Source organism: Festucalex cinctus, chromosome 3, assembly GCF_051991245.1.
Source record: "Festucalex cinctus isolate MCC-2025b chromosome 3, RoL_Fcin_1.0, whole genome shotgun sequence".
Lineage (NCBI taxonomy): Eukaryota > Metazoa > Chordata > Actinopteri > Syngnathiformes > Syngnathidae > Festucalex > Festucalex cinctus.
Window position 1 is genome coordinate 9687281 of NC_135413.1, and position 25045 is coordinate 9712325.

The 25045-nt window shown below is 43.4% G+C and overlaps 1 protein-coding gene across 7 annotated transcripts in view; it reads right to left on the reverse strand.

Annotated features, from left to right (window-relative positions):
- Positions 1-25045, reverse strand: part of pclob (piccolo presynaptic cytomatrix protein b) — a 67810-nt gene that overhangs the window by 24727 nt on the left and 18038 nt on the right. For 3 of the 7 annotated variants that reach the window (XM_077515719.1, XM_077515717.1, XM_077515715.1), the window contains 12 exons: positions 24205-24972; positions 22915-24063; positions 21785-22831; positions 20445-21527; positions 12694-13476; positions 6176-12578; positions 4270-5834; positions 3918-4183; positions 2750-3584; positions 1611-2655; positions 791-859; positions 433-459 (listed from right to left, as the gene is read on the reverse strand). In XM_077515719.1, the coding sequence (XP_077371845.1) occupies positions 433-459; positions 791-859; positions 1611-2655; positions 2750-3584; positions 3918-4183; positions 4270-5834; positions 6176-12578; positions 12694-13476; positions 20445-21527; positions 21785-22831; positions 22915-24063; positions 24205-24972 (15040 nt within the window). Of the gene's footprint in view, positions 1-432; positions 460-790; positions 860-1610; positions 2656-2749; positions 3585-3671; positions 3752-3917; positions 4184-4269; positions 5835-6175; positions 12579-12693; positions 13477-20444; positions 21528-21784; positions 22832-22914; positions 24064-24204; positions 24973-25045 lie in introns of those variants that run through there. The other 4 variants (XM_077515716.1, XM_077515718.1, XM_077515720.1 and 1 more) reach the window with 4 other exon arrangements.

Here is a 25045-nt window from a genome sequence, read left to right on the forward strand (position 1 = left end):
GAATCGGTGAGCAGCAGCAATGTCGACCTTGAAGACTTTCTTTTCACTTAGAAACTGACTTGCAGTATATTGTTGTTTCAATCCAAATACACATCTTTGTGAGAAAAAAACACACATGAACATGGACAACCAGAAAAGCAACTGATATGCTCTACGGAACCACTGTGATGTGCAGCCATTCCCCAATGATGCATACTCACTTAGTCAGTGTAGCAGATGTGCTATTGTGATGGTTCATTCCCAAAATGAATTGCAACTAAGGTTTCCACTAAATGGCATGGGACTTTCTACCACTGAGATGCGAGTCATTCCAGAATGGGTCCAGTCAGTATGTTCATAACTTATAGAGAAGTGATACATTCAGGAGAGTAATGATATGCAACATGGAGGCGTACATTCTGTATGTTGCGTAGTGGGATAATGCTGTCTCACCTTCTATATTCCAGTTTGGGCCTCCAGCTGGGGTACAAAATTGTGTATATTTATATATTTTCAAAAGAATGATGTATGTTTTTTTTGGTTCAAGAAATGCGTGCAGCAGCCTGTGAAGTCAAGGAACTGAGCTGAGAGGAGTTTTTATGTACTGGGAGTGTATGTTGGCACATGCATTAAAAGCGGGAGTTAATGTATGATGCATGCTTGAAATTACAGCAACCAACTAGCCGCTATGTGTACACACTTAGAGGAGAGGCACTATGAAAAAGACACAAGATACACTAAAGGGGAAAAAGCTCATCCATCAACCAGTGTGTAAGTGGGCCTTGAGAGTTGGTTAACTATGATACTCTACCGTGTGCGATACTTTCATGAAAGATTCTGGCTTCCTCTCTGTTCAACATCAGCACGGACTCACTGAGTCCTGTAATCAAGGCAGATTGACACTTATATGTGGAGTCAGCACACAAATCATCTTCTCATCACCTAGAAAGAGCCTTCACAAAACAATCCACAAGCTACATGTGATGTGAGTGGAATACTCATTCATCATCAAGACAGTCTTTTGCATTTGTTGTGTGAATGTGTGTTTTGCGGCGACAAATCTGGATTTCTATCTAAAATGGCAATGAGGATAACTGAAAATATGGAAGTCATTGACTTTATTGGGATGGAAAACCAAAACATATACTTTACTGTGAATGCTTCTAGAAAAAAAACATGCAAGGGTGCAAAATCATATGTGGATAATGAAAAAAGATTTAACACAACACAATTTAGATAATATATGGTGATAGTATAAATTACTGCATATCTTTTATTGAGCTATAAACTGTAATGTTATAATGTAATGGAGACTAAAAATATACAAAACAAAGACGACTAAATGATGACAAGACATGCACATAAAAACACAGAAGAAATGTTAATAGACCTGAATTGTGCCATACATAAACCCAAGCTTATGCATAAGTGGAAGCACTAAAATTGAGAACAGCATGCAACACATTAAATAGAATCATAAATACGACAGTAATGTGTACAGTAACATGTAACAAGCAATGTGCATTTTAAGTACTGATGATTGAATAACACATAAGATCACTCAACAGTAGCATGCATGACAAGCAAGTCCACACAGTTGAGTTCTTGCAACGGTCTCTGGTTCCATTTACCTTCACTGTCCGACATGGCACCTTGCAAGTCGTCCATGATGAATGCGATATCTCGGTCATAGCCGTGAGTTCGAGATTCTTCCCTCATGTGTTGTTGCACCTCTGGCAGGGAATGGCTCGAGCCGAATTGGTCTCGGGAGTCAGCAGAAATTGGAGGGAGAGGTCCCGCTGATGCCCGAGCCATGCCCATTGGCTGCCCCACCGGGCTCAGGGGGCTCTCCTCCTCGGAGTTCTGAGCCACGATAGGGATACGGCCCCGGCTATGGCTGATAGGCAAACTGGTGGGCTTTGTTCTGGTCACACCAGGAGCAAACGCTGCATCCAATACCTCCACTTCAGTTTTAAGTCGTAGTGAGGAGCTTGACAGATCACGTTTGATTGATAGATCCAAACCGTAGACGGAAGAGGGTCGGGAAGAGGGACGAGATGATGGTCTGGAACGGCTGCCGCTTGGGTAGGTGCCATCATCCTGGGCAGAGGCCCTGATAGTGGACCCGAGTCCTAGAGACTGACCCAAAGAGCCAGCAAGATTAGCTCCCAGTGAGGAGCCCAAGTACTTTTGCTGTTCGGATATGTTCTTTCGCAGTCCAAAGGTAATCTCATCCTGAAGTAACCTAGCCCTGGCAGCCAGGTTTGTGACAGAGGACGCTCCAGATCCCATGTAGCTGCCAAAGTCTGGCTCCAAATCCCGACTCTCCTGAATGGGGGAAAATTTGGTGATAGCCTTTGGGTCTATTAAACCCTTTTTGTTCTTCATCTGTTTCTGGTAAAGCACAGCAGCCGGGAGTTGTTTTGCAGCCTGCTTCTCAAGTGTGAGTCTTCCAATACTATATTTTTCACCTTTAGGGAAGTGGCGAAAGCTGCTATCACTGGACAGATACTGGGGAAAGCCCAAGCCCGATAAATGCTCTAGTGCTTCAGTTCCTCTCCGGAACTCCTGCTTGATCTGTTGCTTAAGTAGTTTTAACTCATAGGGCTCCTCCATACTGTCTTCTTCTCCTTTACCATAACCTTGAAGTTGGGACTGGCCTAAAAAATCTGCTACCTAAAGGGGAAAAAAGGGGAAAAATAAGTATAACAGAAAGGAAAGTGGAGAGAGTTGACAAAGGTGATTATGAAGAAAAATGATGGGGGTGTACCTCTGTGCGTCTGACTTCTGCTGCCCTAAGTAGTCTGTCTGCCTTGGATAGTTCTTTATCAGGCAGGTTAAATCCAGAATCCAAGCCAGTAGTACCCAATCCTGTGGAGCCCTTGGTGAGTTCTCCTATGTCCTCAATCAGCACATAGTTTCTGGCATGGTGGTGATCAATGTCAGCATAGAATGAATCTGCAGAGATGCTTGACATGGGACTAGAGGCCATGCTCCTCTCTTCTAGCCCGAGCCGCAAGTCCAAGCTGCCATACTTGCCTCCGAGATGAGCCACCCCAAAGCCAGTCTCTGAGGAGGTTGGCACAATGATTAGAGGCTGGTTACGTATGACCTCATAGTTAGTGGCAATTTTGGGCTCTAAATCAGACAGGTTGGTTTGACGCTGCTTTCCTTGTTGTAAGAGAAGGGCATGCTGGTAGCTGCTCGGCTGATCCTGACTGTGGGAAAGTGATAGGGTTGACACATGTTGGTACGGAGACACCTGTTGATGGTAAACGGACTGCGGTTCATACAGATTATGTTGGGTATAATGGCTTGTGGTTTGAGTTTGGGGAACATACTGGCCGTAGTGAGAGTAGGGACTTGTAAGTGTGTTGTACTGGGAATCAGCTTCTGTCTGCGGGGGTATGAATTGATCAAACTCTGATTGAGGTGCCGTTCGTGGCCTCTCCAAGCCATCACTCCGGTCATCTCTAATGTTGCTAACCTCACTATCTGACATGTAATCTCTTTCTTCTGCCACCCCCTGGAGATAGGCCCTCTCCCTCTTCTCTCGCTCTTTCAGCAAGACCTCCTTTCGCCGATTGATACCCATTTCCAGGTACCTGCAATCATAAGGTTGCCATCTAATTGTTAATTCAGGAAAATTTCTTTGACGCCTTCAAACAAAAGTTGCAAATGTTATGGGTTCTCACACAATAATACCTTTCACTATGTGTGAGTTTCGACAGGTCTCATTGAATGATGTCAAGGCAGCCTTTTAGCCCATAAACTAGCAAGGTAAGCATGGACATCATGCAGATGGATTAGGGAGGATGATTGCAAAAGAGGGATGAAAGCAATGGGATTAATCAAAATTATGGGTGACAATCGTTATAGACTGTGTCACACAATCTGTGCAAAAGCAAATGTTTGCTGTTTAATCTGTAGCATCTCACCGTAGCTTTGCATCAATTTCCTTTTCCTCTTCATCCAGTTCGGCCTGTTTCTTGCGTAGTTTTGAAGATTCCCTTTCTACCATATCAAGCTCTTTGTCAATGTCCTGCAGGATCTTGGCCCGGGCCATTGTAGTACTGCGAGCTAGCCGACGGCGGGCAGAGTTGGTGCTGTAGCCTGAACGTCCCATCAGCGGGTCGTCCTCAGGGGGTGGGTCTGGGAGTGTTCGTTTGACCTTCTTACCTGTGCCAGAAGGGGAGCCTCGACCCTAGAACATATGAACAAAGAATTAATCTACCAAATTTGTTATCAGGATTGCTTACTGTATTTATATAAATTAACTTTTTCACTCACTGAGTGTGTGTCTGCGTAGTAGACACCCATCCTGTCTTCTGTGGCAGGACTCAGAGATTTAGGATCAGATAAAGACTTCTGGCCAGGTTTCAACCGAGGGCACGAGGAAAATCTGCTTGGATCAGCAGTCAGCATTCTCTGTCCTCCAACTGATGTATCATGCGATAGAGGTGGCACAGACGTATGGAAAGCTCTCGACCTCGCTGCGGCATCAGTTGTGAGGTGTGTGCTGTAACCCACCTCAACGGGTGTGTGCCTTCTGTCCGAATCCGTCTGACAGCTAAGACTGCCCCCTCTTTGAGAGCTTTCAGGGGCTGAGATGTGTTTGATTATTTCCACCTTGGTGTCCATCTGGACTTTAGGTCTTTTGATAGATCCAGAGTGGTCGGTCTGAACAGATATCTCAGCAACTGTCTGGATAGCAATGCTAGACACCTTTGAGCTATGTTTTCCTTCACTGCTGTGTTTTCGGGAGCGTCGTCGAGCTTTTGCAGGAGCATCCCATTCGTCTTGGTCCTCATCATCACTCTGAGCTGAGCTATCAACGTTTCTCTTGTTCTTCTTTCGTCTTCCAACATGCTGCTTTTCGGCTGAGTCTTCATCGTCTGTCTGCACCCCACTGTCAATGATCTTTTTGCTTGTGTCCTGGTCATGTTGAAGCCGTTTTGCAATGTTATGCTGACCCTGACTTTCCTCTAACTGTGTTCCAATAGGTGGGCCTGTAGACTCATCTTTGACAGGCCAGTATTGTCCACTGTCCCCTACTCCTGCATACTTGGCCTCAAGCAGGTTTGCCGTTGTACCTGTGCTACCATAGTGCTCGTCTAACTGCCGCTGGAGTTGAAGCTGGAGTTGCTGAATTTGCTGCAATTGCTCTTTCTGCTGGGCATATGTCTCTTGCTGGGCTATCATGTGAGCATGGTGTTCTTCTTCTTGCTGCATGAGAAGCTGTTGTTTCAAAGCCTGGAGCTCCTCAAGCTCTTGTTGCACCATAAACTGCTCCTGCTCACGATAGCGCTGGATCTCCTGTCTCTCCCACTCTAACTCCTCAGCGAGACAGAGCTGTTTAAGTTTCTCTAGCTCTAGAAATTCCCTCTCCATCTGGTACTGAGCCATTTTAGTACTGTCTAAGCCAGGGAATATTGGAGAAGAGGCAAAAGCATCTAGGGAAGCAGCGAGTGCTTCTAATGTGGCATCTGAGTACATTTCTGGATAGCCTGTCATGATGTCAGCCAATGCTGTGGGTAGAAGCTCCTTTGTTAGCCCTATGTCATAAGGAATAATTTGACCTTGGTCTGTGGCTGAGATGTAGCCAAACTGTTGGGGCACAGGCTGATTCTGGGCTGTTGACGTGGGCACTAAGGTGGTGCTAAAGATGGAGCCAGGTTGTGTGGTAACTGCATATGTTGATGGAACTGGGGCTGAGACAGAGGAGTAAACTATTCCATCTGAAGTTCTGAGACCATTACTGACACCAAACGAGGTGAATTTGTCCTGAGAAGATGTAGAAGGAGTCATCCCAGCAAAGGCTGCAGTAGCTTTGCTAGTGTAGTCTAGAGGTTTACCTGCCATAACAAGTCAGAATGATAGTTTTTACTATTTGAAATACACACCATTTTGCAAACAGTCATTTGGTCTATGAAATAAGCCTACTTCATCTGGATTCACAACATGTCCATGCACATGCATATTTGAAGTCATTTTTGGCTAACAAGATGCAAAGCCAAAATATTGCGGGAGCACACGCAGGCAAACACATGCATCTGTTTGAAGAAAAGGGAGGGAAAAAGTCACAAGAGTTATAAATCAACACAACTAAAAGAAGAGCAACAGAATGCAAAAATAAAAAGCCAGTGAATACATTGAAATCCAATTTATCATGCAACAGAACAGTCACTATACTCACCAGTAGGAAGTTTGGTGGCAGTGAGGTCTATAGCTCCATCTGTAGATCCATTGAGATAGTCATAGTCTTTGTTGGGATCATAAGGAAGAAGTCCTACCTCTCTGAGGCTGGCCTCAGACATTAATGCTTTTTCACCATTCACGCCTGCAATGCTATAATGTCCAGAACCTTCATATTGATCGCTGGCATATCTTTGGACCAAACGGTTGTCAGGCTGAGTTGTGACAGGCGGTTGTGTTCTACAACTTCCAGTAAAAGGTAATTTGTATATAACATCACAGCAAACACTCCTTCTACCAGCTGTGAGGTCAACTGGTGTCCCTTCATCCTCAACAACAGTGGTTATTACTTCAGGACTTGTTCCGGATAAAGCTACCATCGATCTTACTGGTCTGTAGTTGGACAGATCCATAGCACCTGTTGCCTCCAAAGATAGAACACTGATGATATCTGTTGAAGCAGGAGTAACTGATTGCTTGCCTTCTCTCACAAGCGCTTCATATGAAAGATTAATTGGTATGTCTTGAGCTGCGGATGGTACAGAAGCAACTACAGGCTGGGAATACACTGGTCTGTATACAATTTGTGCCACTGGTTCACATGGTTTGTATGTAGTGAGAGGCAGGGGTAAGGATGTAACAGGCCCCTGCAAGTCAAGTGGTTTCTCTGCCGGTGGGTTGCCGGATGAAGAAATGGTGGCCGTGCATGTAACAATTTTGATGCTATCAGTTACTACAGACAGCGTAGTTGCAGGGACAACTTCAGCACTAAGATTGACTATTTCTGGTTGCACTGCTGTGATTTGACGCACAAAATCATTGGATGGCTGTCGATAAATCTCAGGTGGAGTCAAATCCATGCCTTGTTCAGTCATCTTCGCACCAGCCTTCATAGTACGTAGATCCATAACATCCCCACGATAGATTATTTTTCCATCTTGCTTAGGTTGAACTTGGTATTTACTTTCATCGGATTTTATGGTGGCAGGTACACTGGGTGGAGTATACTGTGGAAGTCTTTCATGGACAACAGACACAGTAGTTCTCTGGACCTCTGTGGTGACAACTTGGGTGACTAAGCTCGGCTGGATTTCTGCAGGCTGGCCTGTAGTTGACACTGAGGAAGAGTACTTATGACTCAAACTAGAGACAACCTTCTCAGGTCCTCGAATCTCTTGACTCTCAATGGACTCTTGTTGAATTTTAGTGATGGTGATGGGCGCAACGGCTCCATCAGGTGGGATGTCTTGTACGGCAGGTATTGAGGTTCTCCTTGTGTACGCCTCAGTGGTTATTATCTCCAATGGGTGATCATATTCAGATGAATATGATAATAGCTGTGGTGGTTCAACTGAAGTAAATGAATCTCTTCTGTAGGTGTCGTGCACATCACCGGGGATATCTTTTTCGGCTGGCATGTTTATTACAAGGGGCTGCTGCATGGTTAAAGACTGTCTTCTTGTGGCAGCAAAGACCCCAGTGTGGACAATCTGGGAAGACATTTCATAATCTGTAGGAAAGGTAAAGATTTCATTTGTGCTATATGTTGGTTTATCTGTGTAGGATAATGATGTCCTTTCACTTGAAGTTTGTTCAGTTGTAACTTCATAGGGGGTCGAAGACACTGTCTGAGATTGTATCATGGACGACATTGGCACTTGTCTCACAGCAGCCTCCATTGTTACAATATGTGTAGAGTCTGGTTGCAATGCATTGACCTCAAGTGGAGGTGTTGAGCATGTCATGACTGACGTTTGAAGTGTTCCATACACTTCAGGCGTATAAGTAACAGGAGGCTCATCTGGCTGTGGGGATACACATTGTGACTCCATTATAACAGCCGAAGGAACCAGTTCTGGAGTTGGTATTACAGGAGCTGGTGCAACCTCTTGAAGCCCTTGAGATAATGTTGGTATATCTGGTATGGCAACAACATAATCCTGTTGTGGTCCTACTACAGACGGTTGAGGGGTCCACCAACCAGCTGCAGAATAGGGTATTTGCTCGGTCGCTACAGGTAGTTGCTGACTCATTGCCATTGGTGACCGTAGTGCAGTTTCTGTGATGATTCCACCAGCAATTTCTGGTTGTGGCTGTGCGTTTTCTATTCCAATTTCATGCTGTGAACGAAGATTGTTGGAGTATACTGTAACTGTATTTTCTTGGGATATAAGTGCATCTGGAGCTAACCGAGGCTGTTGCGTCGGCATTGTTTGTAGTTGGGCCACAGGAACTTTAGCTTCAGCTAAAATCTCTTTTGAAAGTGTTTCGCTTTCTGATACCACTTTTGGATGTTGAGTGACAGATGAGTCATTTTGTGATGCTGCAGTGGCTTTCCTCTGTGCAGTTGCTGAAGTCCCTGTGACGTATTCTTGCATTGTTGTTGATGGCAAGGGCTGATAAACGACTTGTTGTTGCTGCATTACCACAGGTATGTATGGCTTCTTTATTGGGTCTGGTACACTGCGGGCCTGAATTGGCGTTTCCGGATCAGGGTATGTTACAAAATAATCACTTTCAGGCTGCACTTTAGAGACCACAGTATTATTGGGTGACACTTGTTCTAATGGAACTGTTGAAGCTATGGTCATTGGGGATGGATGCCTTACAGCAGGGACAGATGCTCTTCTTACAGTGGCCATTGCTGAAAATGTTTCACTCTGTGTTTTCTGCTCTGAAGGGGTTGTTCGAACCCCTGGCCCTTTTGTAGCTGGAATAGATCCTCGTCTTATTGGTGCCTGGACTGTTATCACTTCTGTTGGTGATCCAGGCTCAGATGGCAGAGTGATCACAACATATGTTTTCAAACATTTGGCATGTCTGGGAGATAGCGGTGACTTGGGAGACGTTGCCCCTGACTTACTCTCCACAGGTCGAGTCAAGCTAAGTGACAAGGCATTTGGAGGTGCTTTGGTCCTGGGCAGTGTTGCAGCTTTTGGTGCAACAACAGGAGGTGGTTTGACACTTTCTCCTGGTTTGTGGCTGAAAACCAGTCCAGCTGGAATTATTACAGGCTTAGGTGGTATTGGTGGAGGAGCCTTAGATGAAGGACTAGTGCCAGCTACAGAAACATAAACCTGGTATGATGTTGCTGAAGCAGGAACTGGTGGCTTTGGATAAATAGTGGGCTTTGGTGAAGTGGAAGAAGGTGGTGGCGGAGGTGTGTCAGCTACAGGTATTTCTACCATTTCTACAACATTAGTTCTCACAGCAGGTTTAGGCGGGAGTGGTGGAACTGCTGACACTGTTGTAGATGGTAATGTTAAATCTGTGGTTGTACTCACAATCACGTGTTGTGTGACTGTTTCAGTACTTGGTGCCTGAGATGCAGGTGAGGATTTTGTGCTGTCTTGAGGAGTTTGGCAAATCCGAGATATGTTTTCCACACTTGGCACTATGATAACCACATGCCCTGCTCTCGTTGGAGTCACTACTTGAGCTACAGCCACATCATCTGGTTTCACATCCTCCATTCGTGGCTGTATATCCACAACTACAGACTGCATTGGCTGGGCTGCAACTGTGGTTCCAGTCGCGATGGAGGAAGCCACAATTGTGGAGACATGCTGTGCACCCCTCATTGGTAGCCGCACTCCACCATGCTCAGGCAGTGAAACTGAAGTTGACCGTGGTGGAGGAGGCGGTGGGACTTTCTTTTTGACGACTGTAGTTGATGGGGTGGATACAGAAACCATTGATGTGGCTGCTGGTTGAACTGAGTGTACAACATTTGGTTGTGCCTGGGCTTTGATTGTTGAGATTGGCGTATATGTTTGTGTTGAGAATTGAGATGTAGTCGAAACTAGGTCTGGCATCTGGACAATTACAGGCTCGCAGTATGGTACAGGAGTAATAGTCGAAGTAGCTACAATAGCTGGGGATGAAACAGATCCTTGAATAATGCTTGTAGCTGATGGCTCAGTAAATTGAGTTGTGGGCTTGGCTGTGACAGCGATAGGTTCCGGTCTTGATGCTGACACCTCTAGCACTGATGGAACCTCAGTGGGCATTTGGGAGGGTGATGAAACCAAGTCTGGCATTTCAACTATAACTGGAGGAGGACTCTCCCCTGAGGCTGAGATTGAAAGTACAGGAACAGATGACTTAGCTTGGACAACTTCCGCTGTTTCAGCTTTAGATGGATCGGACACCACATCTGGAATTGCTACAATGACTGTAGAGCTTTCGCTAGAAGATACTTCACCTTTAGTGGACCTTGGTGACGAACCCTCTCGTGGTGTTTGCGTTAAGAAACAAGTTGTAGGTGTAGAAAGAGGGGTTGAGTCGGATGATTGAGGTGTTTGAGCCTGGTAGGAGGATGAAGATGTGGCATTAGATTCAATAGTGGAGTCAGGTGTGGCCGGTGAGGTTGGTGGTGACTGAGGCGATACAGGGGAAGGTGTAGTAGTCAGTTCTGGGGCTGATATTGGAGTTGGAATAGGTTTTGCTTCTGGAATTTCACAGACCACGGATAGAGGTTCCATTTCGGTTGTCTCAGACAAGGGTGGGCTTATGGATTGGTCGTCTTTAGTTTCAGAATCATCACTTGGGGTAATGTCGGATGAAATACCAACACCATAGTCATCTGCTAGACTGTCATCTTCTTCCTCCCCTGATGAACACTGTGTAATTTTGAGGTCAGGTATGGGGAAGAGTGCCTTTCTAAGTGCAGGATCAATAGGTACCATAGGCCGAACAAAACCTATAGAGCCAGATGTCGTGCTCGGAACAACAGTCATCTCAGTTCGCTTAGGAGGTTCTGTGGGGCGTGGTGGCGCTGGTCGTTTTTTCTTCTTGACTGGCGCTTCATCAGAACCTTCACCACTTTCGGGAGTCATACTTTCTCCACTGTGTGATATGGCTTCCGTGGGCATGATTACAACACAGGTCTCAGGAACTGGAAGAGACACTGATGAGGCAGATTCCAATGCTGTCTGGGCCTGTTTAAACTCTTGTTCGATCATCATTAATTCCCTCTTTTTTTCCATCATTTCTTCATATACTTCCTCTGGAGACCTGAGTTTTTTCAAAGGTTCAGGTTCAGGACTGATTTCCTGTTTAGGTTCCATATCTTGAAAGTCAGTCATCATTATCTCAGGCTCCTCAACCAAGGATTCATAAAGATAGTCCTCAATTGACATGCCACCATAAAGTGGCTCAACACCTGGAGGACTATCACCTGGGATAGCTTTGGCCTTCTGGAGAATGTCCTCATACGCTTCTTCTGCACTCTTTAATGATTTTAAAATGCTTTCCTTGCCTTCAAATGGCTCAGATGGAGTATATGGTATCACTGTTGGAGAAGGTTTCCCTCCTCTCTGTATAGCCTGTTTTGTTTCTGGCTCTGATTCTATGCTGGCCCAGTACTCAGAACCAGATGTTTTACCAGTTTCAACCCTTACCATGACTTGTTTAAGATCATCTGCAGAGGAAGCACTTTGATTTGGAGACAATCGACCATGCACATTGAGTTGGTTCTTTTCTTTGCGAGATTTCTCTTCCTCTGAGGAGTCTTCAATGGTGGGGAGTGGTTGGGTTGCATGTCTTTGTTTACCCTTACGAAGCTGTTTGTCCCCACTAAGCCTCCTATGACTTGGACTGCTATCACTGTCCTCCTCTAGAGATGATGCTGACGTAGGTGACGACCCTGGAGTAAAGCTAGATGCTTGCACACTAGATGAGCCTTTTGACAGGGATTCAGTGATGCTCTCTACCTCTTCATCAGTGCTTTGTCTATGTCTGATGACCGGAATAGCTTTCTTTAAAGTCATGCTGGGAACTGTTTCATTTGTTGTGGCCTCGCCTGTCGCTAAAGGGGATTTTGTCCAGACTAGCGTGCCTTCATTATCTGTGCTGCCTTTGCTCAAGAGTGATTTGCATTTTATGGAGGCATTATCAAGCCCATCCTTCTTGATAGGTTCCTCATTGGACAATTTCCTTTCTTTCTCATCCTCCGAAAGAGACATTTCCTCTTCACCGCCCATATCCATGATCTGATTGCGGATGAAGTCTTCATCTTCTATAGATGAATCAGCACTTTCTGTTTTGATCTCTTCACTGACAGATGACACATCCACCACCTTTAGTCTCCTCTGAACCTCAGGGGAAGGTGACGGTGTGAAATCACTTCCGCTGCTCTCTTCCATTGCTGGGAAACTAAGTCGCCTTTTACCACCCTCAACAGCCTCCTTAATTGGCAGGCTTTCGTCTTCTTCTGTGTCATTTTTACTCGCACTGCACACCACCTGCTCCACATTTGGTTCCTCAGATAAGGGTAAAATCTGAGGTTGAGCATCTTCTTCAGGTTTAGATGGTGCTTTGGGAACTGCCTTGTGCACAACTTGGTTTTCCAGTTCAATAGATTTTTCCATTTTTAAAGGCTCTTTTGCTACATCATCTCCCACCTAAAACACAAGAACAAAAATATATGTAAAAAAAATCACTGTTGTAAATAATGATTGTGTTAGGCAGACATGAATTATCACACAGACAGATCTTATAAAAACAAGCTTTTCTTACTTTCATGGCGATGTCCTTTGTAGATTCTAATTGTAGCTTTGGGAAAAGAGCGATGTTGGCCTTGCTTTCAGCTGATTTATCAACAACTTTATGGCTGTCAGTTGGTGTCAAATCTGGAATTTCTGATGGTTCTTGAGATTGTTCCTGAATCTGTTCATTCTGTGCAGGTTTGATATGCTCAGACAGTTTAAATTGGTCTTCGGCATTTGTTATTTTGACAGCAGGTTTCTCTGATGAGAACTGTCTTGTTACATATTTAGAAACTTTAGTTGTTGCTTCTGAGAGATCAGGTTTCAATATTTGGGGAATTTCTTTCGTACTTATATCTGCTTTCTCTAATTCTTTTCTATCAGCTGTGAGATATTTCGAAACATCTGCGCTTGGAGGCTCGGAGACCATCATTGGTTGAACAGGTTCTGCTGCCGTTTTAACAAAATCCTTGTTTTCCTCTTTAACAGGTGTATCTTTCACTGCTGTGGGTACAAGTGAAGACTCATGTTCAAGTTCAACCATTGTCGAAGCTGCCACCGCTGAGGTTTCCGTCTTGGTTGTTGAACCTGTGGTTACCGTCTTGATGGAGGTTGGCGCGCTTGGTGGCTTTTTAACCACATCCGCAGGCTCAGCCTTCGCAGGGGATGGCTTGTGCTCTGCCTTTTTGGTTTCAAGTATGGCTTGAGTCTCTTGTGCTGATAATATAGGTGAAGGCTGAGGCATTATTCTCGAGTCTCCTGGTTGTCCCAACAAAGCCTTTTGAGTGTGGCAGTTGAGACACAGCCACTCTTTCTGTAATATAACAAACACAGCATATTGCATCATTAGTTATTTGCTTTGCTCATACATTATCTATATATTATATCTATATGAGAGAAGGTCCTCCAGAGCTTATAGAGGCCTGGTGCGTTATCTCATAGCAACATTAAATGAGCTACTTTGTGAGTAGAAATAACTAACATTAACTCAAGGCTATATTTTCCTATATGCACTATTGGACTATATTGACTCTAAGCCTCTGATTTGTGATCGCCCGCTGCTACTGCCGATGGGGGTGGCAAGTGTGCAATTGATTTTCTGGCAGACTTTCCTTTGGCACATGTGAAGCTGCTCGGCTTTCAGCATCCCAGACAGAGCACAACTCTTTATAACTCCTGCCCGCCGTGTACGCGCGTGCACCCCCCCCCCCCCCACCCCCTCCGCATACACACACACACAGCTTTGACCTACTGATCTCTAGGTAGAATGCTTTGCTAACTAAATAAATGACTAAATAAAAAAGGAAATGTGAGGCTTGGTTTTTCTAATCTGATAAATGGCACAGCAACAAAAAGTCGCATTGGAATGAGGTGAAGCAGCGTCACGCATTAAATGGCTTGTTTAATACAGTAACGATCCAAGGGAGGAAAAATATGATTACAACAATTAACATTGACAACATTACAAACAATACAATGGCAGGTATATAAACACAACAAATCCCAACAGGCATTCCATTAAAAAAATAGACGCTATAAGCACAGAGCTAATTAAGATGGATGTCCCCTACGAAACTAAATGGCATCACATAAGCATCGAGATCATAAAAGCTATGCAAACATTCACAGCTCTGCAACATTTGCCTACCAGCAATCAGAAAGCCTCAATGGATTAACTTGAGTTTGAGCAGATGTCACAAAAAAAAAAAGGAAAAAAATGCTGATAGCAGCAACTTTAATTCACCACTGAGCACTATGTTCGGGTGGAGGGTCACAGTGGCCACAACTAAGACAAAGCCTACCAATGAGCAAAGGCTGAATACACCCTGTAACATTTCATCCACACTGTACAAGCACCAGTTTATTTTCATTTTACTACATTATTTGACAGGGACAATACAGTCAAAGTTAGCTGATGTCACCCATAGAGTTTATAGCTAGTGCTAATTCTCAGCTCCAGTCCCCAGTTTGGCTCTTCCACATTACTATTCAACATAAAATGTAATATATACATCACTTAAAAAGGCCAAACCAATTCAATATCCATAAATCGATTTTAGTTCTGGTGGGGAATATCTTGAAATCCAAGATGGATCTTATTTCTGAGGGGAGTGTGATACAAATTTTACAACTCTCACAGGATAAACTACTGACGTCACCCACTCACGCTGGATTTCATTCCCACTACATTTGGGTGGAAGCAAGCGAGATTTGACCGCCGACAAGCCAAACGAGAGTGAAGCTTCGTGGTTCCTAGCATGTTTTGGTTGAGCATGGTGCCCAGCCTGGTGCGTGGATTTCTTGGTGCTGAGGCCGAGCGGCAGCTGGCATGTCGCAGCCTATATGCATATTATGCGGGGAGCACTGCTGCGTCACCCACCTCTCGGCGCAGACACAGCAGATGTCCGTTTTCACCCACCAATTGGGTAACGTTTTGCTGTAAGGTGTGTGGCTTGAACACCGTTACAATATAATATAGGGTTTTAGAACAATACTTATTCTTACCACGTATTTATAATAATTACATGGGTAAGGATAAAATTGCCACATCTTGTGGCGAATATGTAGCACTAGCAAGCATTACGTACCGCGTCGGATACATTAAAATGAGTTTGCTCCTGAGTCACAATTATTCTCTTCTCCATTGTTGTTCACGTCCTCTTTCAACTGTCATTTTTTGCGAGATTTTACTCCGAGTTGGGTTCAAATTCATCGCGCTAGGCCGTTATTGAAAATTTGTTTAGACAATTGCACAGTTGCGCAGTTGTTCCTTAAGGAACCAAAATAAATTAATACGATTATTTGTCTACTGTTTTTGGATTACTGCTTAACTTTGTTTTTTTATGTTAATCATTGTAAAGAACTTTGCTTATCACTTTGTAATTTTGTAATACTTTATTTACGTATTTATTTTTTTTGTATTATCAATACTTTAGTGATGTTTTACATCCCTACTTGAACACAGTGGAGGCTTTTTTTTTTTTCAACATCTATCCTTGGTCCAATACATGCAGCAAAGATGTTCACATTTTTGCAAACTGTTTTTCTTGACGCTGTAAAATTTTGAACATTTAAATTCGCCATCCCTTCATCCACCGCATGCCCCCAACCCGTTTGACGAGTGCCCGACGAATATTAATGAACAGAATTTTGGTCCAAGTGCTTCTCACCTTTTTCACCTCTGACCCATTTTCATGCCTGTGTAGTGCCACATCCCTTAGATTTGATATTTGTTTGATATTTCAAAAATAACATAGCAGAATGTGTTTTTGTTGGAAACATAATTAAAAAAAAGATACTGGTCATTTTCTTCTGTTTTTGTGTGTGTGTGACTTTTTTTTCACTTTGAGATATACAGTCTTAGTCTTGTCTCATTCTCAACCTCCAAAAGGCTTGACTTGTTTCGGTCACTCTAGTCTCTATATAGTTTTAGTCAACGACATGATGAATATGAAGTGGTGATTTGTGGTTGAGATGAAGAGAAAATAAAGTGTTTCAGACAAAACGTAGACAGACAAGATAATAATACCAACAACGGAGCCTCCTTTAACACAAACACAGAAGGCATTTACGATGCAAGGCTAACAGTCAGTGCAACCTGTATATTACAGCAAGTGGCATTTCCTTTTATGGTTCAATAATGAGCGCACATTGAGTATTGAACCATTTTTGTCCAAAGGTAAGCAAAAACCTTCAGCTGAGTGCAATCTTTCCATCCTCACACACAAAAGCGTGGCACACGTGCGCCCTACTTATCAGGACAACAGTCACTTTGCAGGCTATTTTGATGGCATGGGCTGAAGCACAACGAGCAACCAAAAGGATCAAATAGAGAGACGCGCTCCCGGCACTCATGTCTTTCAACGCTTTCAACATTCTGTCCTTCAAACAAAGACGTGCACTTTCCTGCTATAAAATAAATAGGCTACCCTTAATGTTTACACGTGTTCAAGCAACTCTAAGGAGGAATACAGTACATCTTGGATGGTATAGGCTACACCTCATCCGTATGGCCCTTCTCCTCTGAGGCTTTGTCCTCTGGTGACTGCAGTATGACATTTACATAATTAAGGAGCTATATTTTAGGATTATTTGCCATTTACAAAATCTGTAATATGTCTCTTGGAAGACATAAGGATGTTAAAAAAACAGCAACACAAACAAATGTTTCTGCAAAGGGGGAGGAAGCCAGAGTAAAGAAGAGGGAATAACATATAAACTTAAAACACAAATTCAAACCCAGTGCCCCTTGATCATAATGCTAACCATTAGTTCAACATCCTGCCCTGGATCATGTTTCAGGACTGTTGTAAATTTATTGTTCATGATTTACTTTTCTAGTATGCCAAATGATGATCATCGTGTCATTTTAATCAGAAAAAACAAAACAAAAAACAGCTCTATACATGGACGAATGAATGTGGAAAGTGCACCTCATGGAAACCTGCAGTAACCTGCATGTGTGTGCTCACAAAGCGGGTACATGCAGTTCGTGTACTGCCCACCCACATACGTTAAAAAGGGAATTGAAAAATTACATGGCACTACTGATCTAAGCGATAGAGCAGATGGCTCAAGAGGAAGTCTCTCCTGCTCTAACGTAATGTTTTGTTGACGTAATCTGCCTCATCTCTGCTTTATTGGCATATCGCACGACATTGCCATCTCAAATCTGTCATGGGCTTTGGCAACCGCGCCCCCGCTTGAGTCTCTGCTCTGACATCAGATCCCATCTCGCTAATGCTGTTGCACAACAGCCTTAATACAGCTTGTGTGTTTCCCTGGATCTGCTGAAGGCATGAGCTATGTTACCGTATGTAATGGCAGCACTTGAATGTCCTGAACATCCTAAGCACAACTAGGGTTGCCAACTGTCTCATATTATCCGGGACGCCCCATTTTTGGGCTAAATTGTTATGTCCCGTACGGGACCTCAAAAGTCCCGTGATATAATTCTCAATTCTTACACGAAATGCATCATCGGCATCTTTGCCATTTTTGGACCACGGCTGCTCTCGTAGGTTGACACGTGACAAGGAAGTTGCTTGTAGCCAATAAAATTAGTTGCTGGGTGTGACGTTATGTGGAGATCTTGCAACTAGAGAGAGAGAGAGAGAGAGAGAGAGAGAGAGAGAGAGAGAGAGAGAGAGAGAGAGAGAGAGAGAGAGAGAGAGAGAGAGGCACTTCCTGGTTTCGTCACAGCTTCATGTCGCCTACACTCTAAACTCTCATCTTAATACGTCGGCTGAGAACGTATCAACGGGAGCAATACAAGATGTATTCTCGTACTATTTATGAGCAAATACTGCAAGAATTTAGCATGCTGGCAAGTTTCGCAATCAGCGCTTAACACAGCAAACTGCACTCTACAGGTCCTAGATCAGCAAAAATGGCAATGTCACGAAGCACGACACCTGTCAGCCAATCACAGGCATTAGGCATCGTCACGCACATTTGTTGTTGCGGCTTATAATGCGTAAGTGGCTAGAAAATAATAATAATAATAATAATAATAATAATAATAATAATAATAATAATAATAATAATAATAATAATAATAATAATGATAATAATAATAATATGTAGTGTTGTCCGGTCGGAGCTGTAAGAAAGAAAAGAAAGAAATGTCTCCATGGAAAAAGTAAATTTGGTGAGTCACGCTCCTCTTTTGTATTTTATTTTTTTTTGCACCTGTTTTTTTTTTTTTGTTTTTTGAGGTAAAGAGGCAAATTGTGGTTTCTTTGAGGCTTTGTATGAGGTTACATAATGATGCCTGCAGTAAGGATTAAAAGGAATGTATAAACTTTGTGCATTTCGAATCGAATCAGAATATAAAATTGATTTCACACATCATGCTCACACCACCATGGCACCGTGCCGTGCACCTGTCCCTTATTTCGGGATGAGAAAGTTGGCAACCCTACGCACAACAGTGGCAACAATCCACTGGTTTGAGTCCAATATGCTAACAGACATATGGTGAAAACATTATGTAATTTTGTTCAGTTTCCAGGTTCCTTAAAACATCAGCAACTTTCTTTCATCAAAGTATCCTAAGAAACAAAAAGAATGTAACACTTTAAACCAGGGGTGCTCATTACATCGATTGCATTTACCAGTAGATCATGGAGGTAGTACTGGTTGATCGCGGCGTGACTGAATTTGCCATTCAGGTGACCAATCAAGCACTAACAACGGCGCTGAGTGCAGCAGAACTTATGATGTCAGCCTATCATCAATCCCGTTACTTGATTGACATACAGGGCAACCAGTCAGATGACAACTGAATTTTGACCATTAGGTCACCGCTCATGTGCAAACAATGGCGCTAAGCGCTAAGCTAGTCAGCGAATTACCTCGGATTTTAAGCCATCACTAAAGCTTATGGTCATCAAAATTAATGAGGGAGCCGGACCAAGTAACAAGTCAAAAACATATCACTTTCATACGGAATGGGAGGTGGACTTTTTTTTCCACTATGTCATTTTCTAAGTGCGTTTGCCTCATCTGCCAGTCTACCAATACCAAAGAAGGGAAATGTGGAGCTGCATTTACGGAAAATACGACACCGACATTATTCGGCTCCACGTATATAAGTGAGTCAGCCTTTTCTGACATGAAGATTATTAAGTCCAAATACCGTTCCACCATGACTGATGAACATTGGGAAGTGTGCTTGAGGCTGGCTGTCAGCAGCTACTACTGTCCGGACTATACATCACTTGCTGATTCAATTCAGTACAAGTCATCAAAGTAAACTCAGGTCATTACAAAAAGTATAATAGTTAATTATTATGTGTGTTTTGCAATATTGGCTCCCTTGGTTATGCAAGGTACATCAACATACATTGTACATACTAAGAATCCTCAATACATTTAAAAATAATTAGATGTTTTGCATTTTTGTGGTGTGTAGATCATTTTGACTTAGTCATTTTGTAAGTAGCTCACATGCCTAAAAAGTGTGAGCACCCCTGCTTTAAACCTTGTTTTTCTAGCCTGGAATTACCCTGTTTTGAGGGCGTGGTCCCGGCTCATGAAAATAGACCACTGCTTGCGACGTGAAGAATTACAAATAACACAGTGTTGCAACAGACTAGCTTGGTTTTTACAATAATAGTTATAGTTGCCGTTCAGCCATCTGTTCAGGAATCTTATGTGTTCCTAAGTCCCGAAAATGCTTGAAGGCACCGAATGGGTATCTTGGTTAGAGAGAGTGGCTGGTGCATTGGGAGTGAGCCAACTTGGTGAAACACTTGAGACAGCTTCTGTCTTTTATCAGACTACATGTATTCAATGTACATTATGCCGATCTTAGGGTGGCATGAAAAAAAGTGGAAAAATTTAATTATTTTTAATGTAGACAAACAGTTGCTTCTCTGGAGTGCCTGCCCACTCATGAAGTGTGAAATTATATAACCAAGTAAAGCTTTTGTTATCTGCCTATTTTTGAAAATGTGTGTGTGTGTGAGCAATTTCTGTCATTGCGGGCTAATTTACATAAAGTAGTAACCACCCCGTTCCAAGCTTTTCCAACCACAACTGGAAGCTGTTCTGGGCGATGATCCAGAGCCAATTTCAAGCGATGACCACAGGACTATACTGTTTTAAAACTATCGTGCAGAGGGACTAGCATTTTTTTTCTTTTTTTTTTTTTTCTTTTTTTAATCATTGAGGTATTTAGGCAAAAACTTGTCATAGATTAAACTGTGTTAAACTGTGAAAATAAATGCCAATACACGCCCTTTGATTAAGAATGGTAGATTAAAGCATTGCACTTACCCCTCCTGTATGAGGCATCGGGTTAAATCCGCAGAGGTTACACACAAGGCTCTTGCATTCGGTACAGGTGTTGTAATTGGGGGAATCCTTGGAGTCCACATGGAGTTCAACCTTGCAGAGTGGACAGGTGGATACGTCTGCTTTGAGTATATCTGCTTTGGCACCCCCTGCCACTTTTGTGGCTTCTGATGGCTCCTTCTCTACTTTAGGCTGGGCTGGTGGAGCAGGTTTGACTTGTTGCGGTGCTTGTGGTTTAGATGCAGCCTTTGCAGGGGACATCTTTGGAGAGACCGGGGGTGTAGTTTTGGGCTCATCTTGAACAGCCGATGTTATCAATGTGGAGGCAGAGCTAAAAATAGAGGAGCCAAATCCGAACATTTTACCAGTCACACTCTCAGTGGGCTTTGCGGCAGGAGCAGGTTGTGTTCTAGGGGCACCAAATCCAAAGAACCCCCCAGACTCCTTCTTTGAAGACACAGCAGGTGGTGGTGTGGATTTCACAGGAGGAGTTGGGGATTTAGAAGGCTGTAGAGGTAGTTTTCCATCACTCGGTTTTGCAGCAACAACCTTTACCTCTGGTTTCGGAGATTCAGAAACGTCGCCAGACTCCGTCCTTGCAGACACAGCCGGTGGTAGTGTTGAATTAACTGATGGAGGTGAGGATTTAGAAGGCTGTTCGGTTGGTTTTACATCTGCCGGTTTTGCAGCAACTGTCTTGACTTCTGCCTTTGGAGTTTGAGAATCATCTGTCTGTTGTGGTTTTCCAGTCTGCTGTGTCTGCTTTGCCACATTCTGAGACTTTTCTTGGGCAACACTTGAAGGATCTTTTGGCTTTGGCATTGAACCTTGTAATGAATCAGTCTTTTTTGGTGTTGCAGCCTGGGGAGCCTTATTATCCACTTGATCACCATCTTTTTTTATTAACTTCGACTTCTCTGGCTGGACTACTGTATCCTTTTGTTCTGAGGTTGAGGGAGCAATCTTGACTGGTGAGGGTTGCGGTTTCACTACAGAAGGTCTGGTGGGCTCTGAGGCTCCAAGTGCCCTCTTCATCTGACAGTTCAGACACAGCCATTCTTGTACCTTTTTTTAAAAAAGAAAGACATACAGAAGTTGTAAACATGAGCTATCAATGTTTTTTCAAGATAAACAATCTTTATAGCATGCAACCTATCCCAGCTGACTGAGGGCAAGAGGTGAGCTACATCCAGGATTGATCGTCAGCCAAAAAGAGGGAAGATGGGCAAACATTCACACTTACTTGCATACCTAAACCAGTAGACTATCAGTACCAACTGCTTATAAGTTACTGAAGTGTTGTTTCTGTAAATCAGATTTACCTCTGATACGTTCGGCATTGGATTAAATCCACACTGATTGCAGACAATCATTTTGCATTCTGTACAGGTATTGAAGTTGGGAGTAACTTTTCCATCTCCATTAAGTTGTCCCTTACAGAGTGGGCAGGTGGACTCAACTACTTTTGCATCCCCCTGAGTGTCTAGAGGTGTCTTGGGGGATACGACTGGTGTTTTAGGAACTTTATCTTCTGTCACGGATGGAGTAGTTTCCATCTGTGATTTGTCCAGGTTTTCTTCCTCTGTTTTCTGGGGAGTTGGCGCTTTGGTGTCTTTTGCAGGTAATGTTTTTGGAGAGGCAGGTGGTGTCGGTTTAGGAGAAGCCTGCATGGACATCTTCCGTGGCGTTGGTGGTGTCGTTTTAGTTTCATCTTGAACAGCTGAATTTATCAAACTGGATGCTGAATTCAAGAAAGATGACCCAAAGCCAAACATCTTCCCAGTCACAGATTCAGCAGGTTTGGCTGATGTAGGTTGTACTTTTGGGCCACCAAAACCAAAGAAGCCTCCAGATTCCTGTTTCGTAGGTTGAGTTGTTGACGGTACCGATTTGGATGGAGATTTCGCAGCTTTTGCAGGTTGTTGGGGTGCTATTTTTCCTGCTTCTGGTGCTGTTGGGGGAGCAACCGTTAGAGCGGAGGTCACAGTTTCTGGAGGCTCCTTTTGGGTAAATCCAGGTTGTACCTTAGAGGTCTTTTCAAGCAAAACAGAGGCAACATCAGTCTTCTGTATTGCAGTAGGACCACTTTTTTCAGGTAATGAAGCATTTGCACGTGTTGATTTGTCAGTGGGTTCAGATGGGGTTTCACTTTCTTTTGTTGAGACAACACTGACAATCTCTTTGTTGGATGGAATTGATTTAGGTATCATAGTGTCCTGAGAAGCTGGCATTGCTGTGTTTTTCTCAATTGAGGCAGGTGGCATTTCTTTGCTCGGTGATGGTTGAGATTTTATAAGTGGAAGCCCAAGAGGCTCAGAAGCCCCAAGCGCTCTCTGCATCTGACAGGTGAGACACAGCCATTCTTTTCCCTGGCAACACAAAACACACATAATTATTAGCACATGTAACAAACAACAAATTTAATCCATGTAATCCAAAAGCGATAACTTACTTCTGCTTTATTTGGCATTGGACTAAATCCACATTTGTTGCAGACCGTGGAGTTACAATCAGTGCAAGTGTTGTGATTAGGCAAATCCTTGGAGTCCATGTTAAGTTCAACCTTACAAAGAGGACAATTGGGTTGCACTGCTTTGAGAGCAGCTTGGTAGTTTACTTTTGAAGGTTCTTGTGAACCTTGGTCTGCTCTCTTTGTTCCTGATGGAGAAGCCTTTACTTGAGTTTGGGGTTGCTCTGATATCATTTCCTCAGCTGACTTTACTTCCTTCATGGATGGTTTGCGTGGCGAGACAGCAGGGCTCGACTTGACTGGTGGAATCTGAGATGCTGACACTTTATCAGAACCTTGTACAGGGGCGGACATTTTTCGAGAACTTGGCGGTGTTGTGTGGGGTTCCTCGCGAACAGCAGAGTTTATCAAAGATGATGCCGAACTGAAGAGTGTTGAACCAAACCCCATCATTTTCCCGGTCACTCCTTCGGCTGTTTTTGAGACACCGTCTTGAGATTTCTTGACATTAGTTCCCTTTTCTTGATTTGGTTGTACTGCTGAAGGACCTGATTTTGTAAGTATGTTTTCAGCGAGGTTAGACTCCTTGTTTGGGAGTTTGGGGAGCTGTTTATTATCAGCTATTGTGACTACTTGATCCACCAATTTCATCACGGATCCCTGCACTTGATTATCTGATACCTCATTTGTTGCAGGGGAGTTTGGTATTAGATGATCACCTTTCTTCTTCAGTGACGATTCAACATCTGTTCTGATTGGAGGAGTTTGATCAGTCAGTGGTTTATCAGAAAGTGAAACTGCAGTAGGCTTCTCTTCAGCTGAAGATGCTAATGAGATTTCAACTTCCTTTGTTGGTGGCAAAACAGTTTTAATGTCTTTCGTTGGGTCTGAGACTGAACCTGAGCTCTCTTCTTTCTCTTGTGATGTTATTGGTGTTGTGTTTTCCTTCTGGTTTTCTTCCAGTTCATCTGCTTTCTGTGCTTTAATTGTATCTTTAATTTGATTGGTGGTTGGAGTTGCTGGTGTCTCTTTCTTGGGTGATGGCTGAGGTTTCATCAGTGGATGCTCCAGTGATTCTGCTGCTGAGACAGCTCTTTGCATCTGGCATGTCAGACATAGCCACTCCTTTTTCTACAACACAAACAAGAAAGTCATGAATATCAAGTGTAATTTTAGTGACAAATTTAAAAAAAATACATGATTTTTTACAAAGTGTCTGTGTGCATATATGTATGTATTTGACGACAATACTTGCATGCAGTCTTTACTCACCTCTGTTACATTTGGCATAGGGTTAAATCCACACTGCTTACAGACAGTAATCTTGCAATTGGTGCAGGTGTCAAAGTTTGGTAGATCTTGGGATCCAATGTTGATTTCAACCTTACAAAGTGGACAAGTGGGCTGGACATCTTTTTTAGATTTATCCACTTTGGTTGATTCAGATGAAGTTGTTTTCAGTGGCTGAGTTTGGTCTGAATTAATCTGTTGTTCCTTCTTTTGGACAGAAGAGGGTTGATTCTGTTTCGCCTGGGACATCTTGGGTGAAACCGGTGGAGATGAGTTAAGTAAAGTTGAGGCACTGCTAAAAATAGATGATCCAAAGCCAAACATTTTTCCAGTAACTGACTCTGCAGGCTTGGAAGCGTCCGGTTGGGTTTTACTGTCGCCAAAACCAAAAAATCCTCCTGATTCTGCGGCATTGATCTCTATATGTTCAGCTTGTCTTGTCTGGCCAGGTAATGTTCTGCCACTAGGTATGTTTTGAGGGTCCTGTGGAGTCTTTTTAACAGGAGCTGAAATGTTTTCTTTCAGACCATCTGGCTTGTTAGCAGCCGAAGAAGCTGCAGCAGGCATTGCTGTCCCCGCTGTTGGTTGTCTTTGAGGTGAGATTGGTGTTGATGTCACTTTATTTTCGGGTTCAGCTGTGCTTCTGACATCTTTTGGGGGTATATGAGAGTTGTTGGTCACAGCTCCTAGGGGCTGGCTCACACCTAGAGCACGCTGCATTTGGCAGGTGAGACACAGCCACTCCTGAACCTAAAAAAAAATAAGGTCACTCCAATTACATATATAAGTTCAATTCCAATCTTTAACACGCTGTACAGTAAGG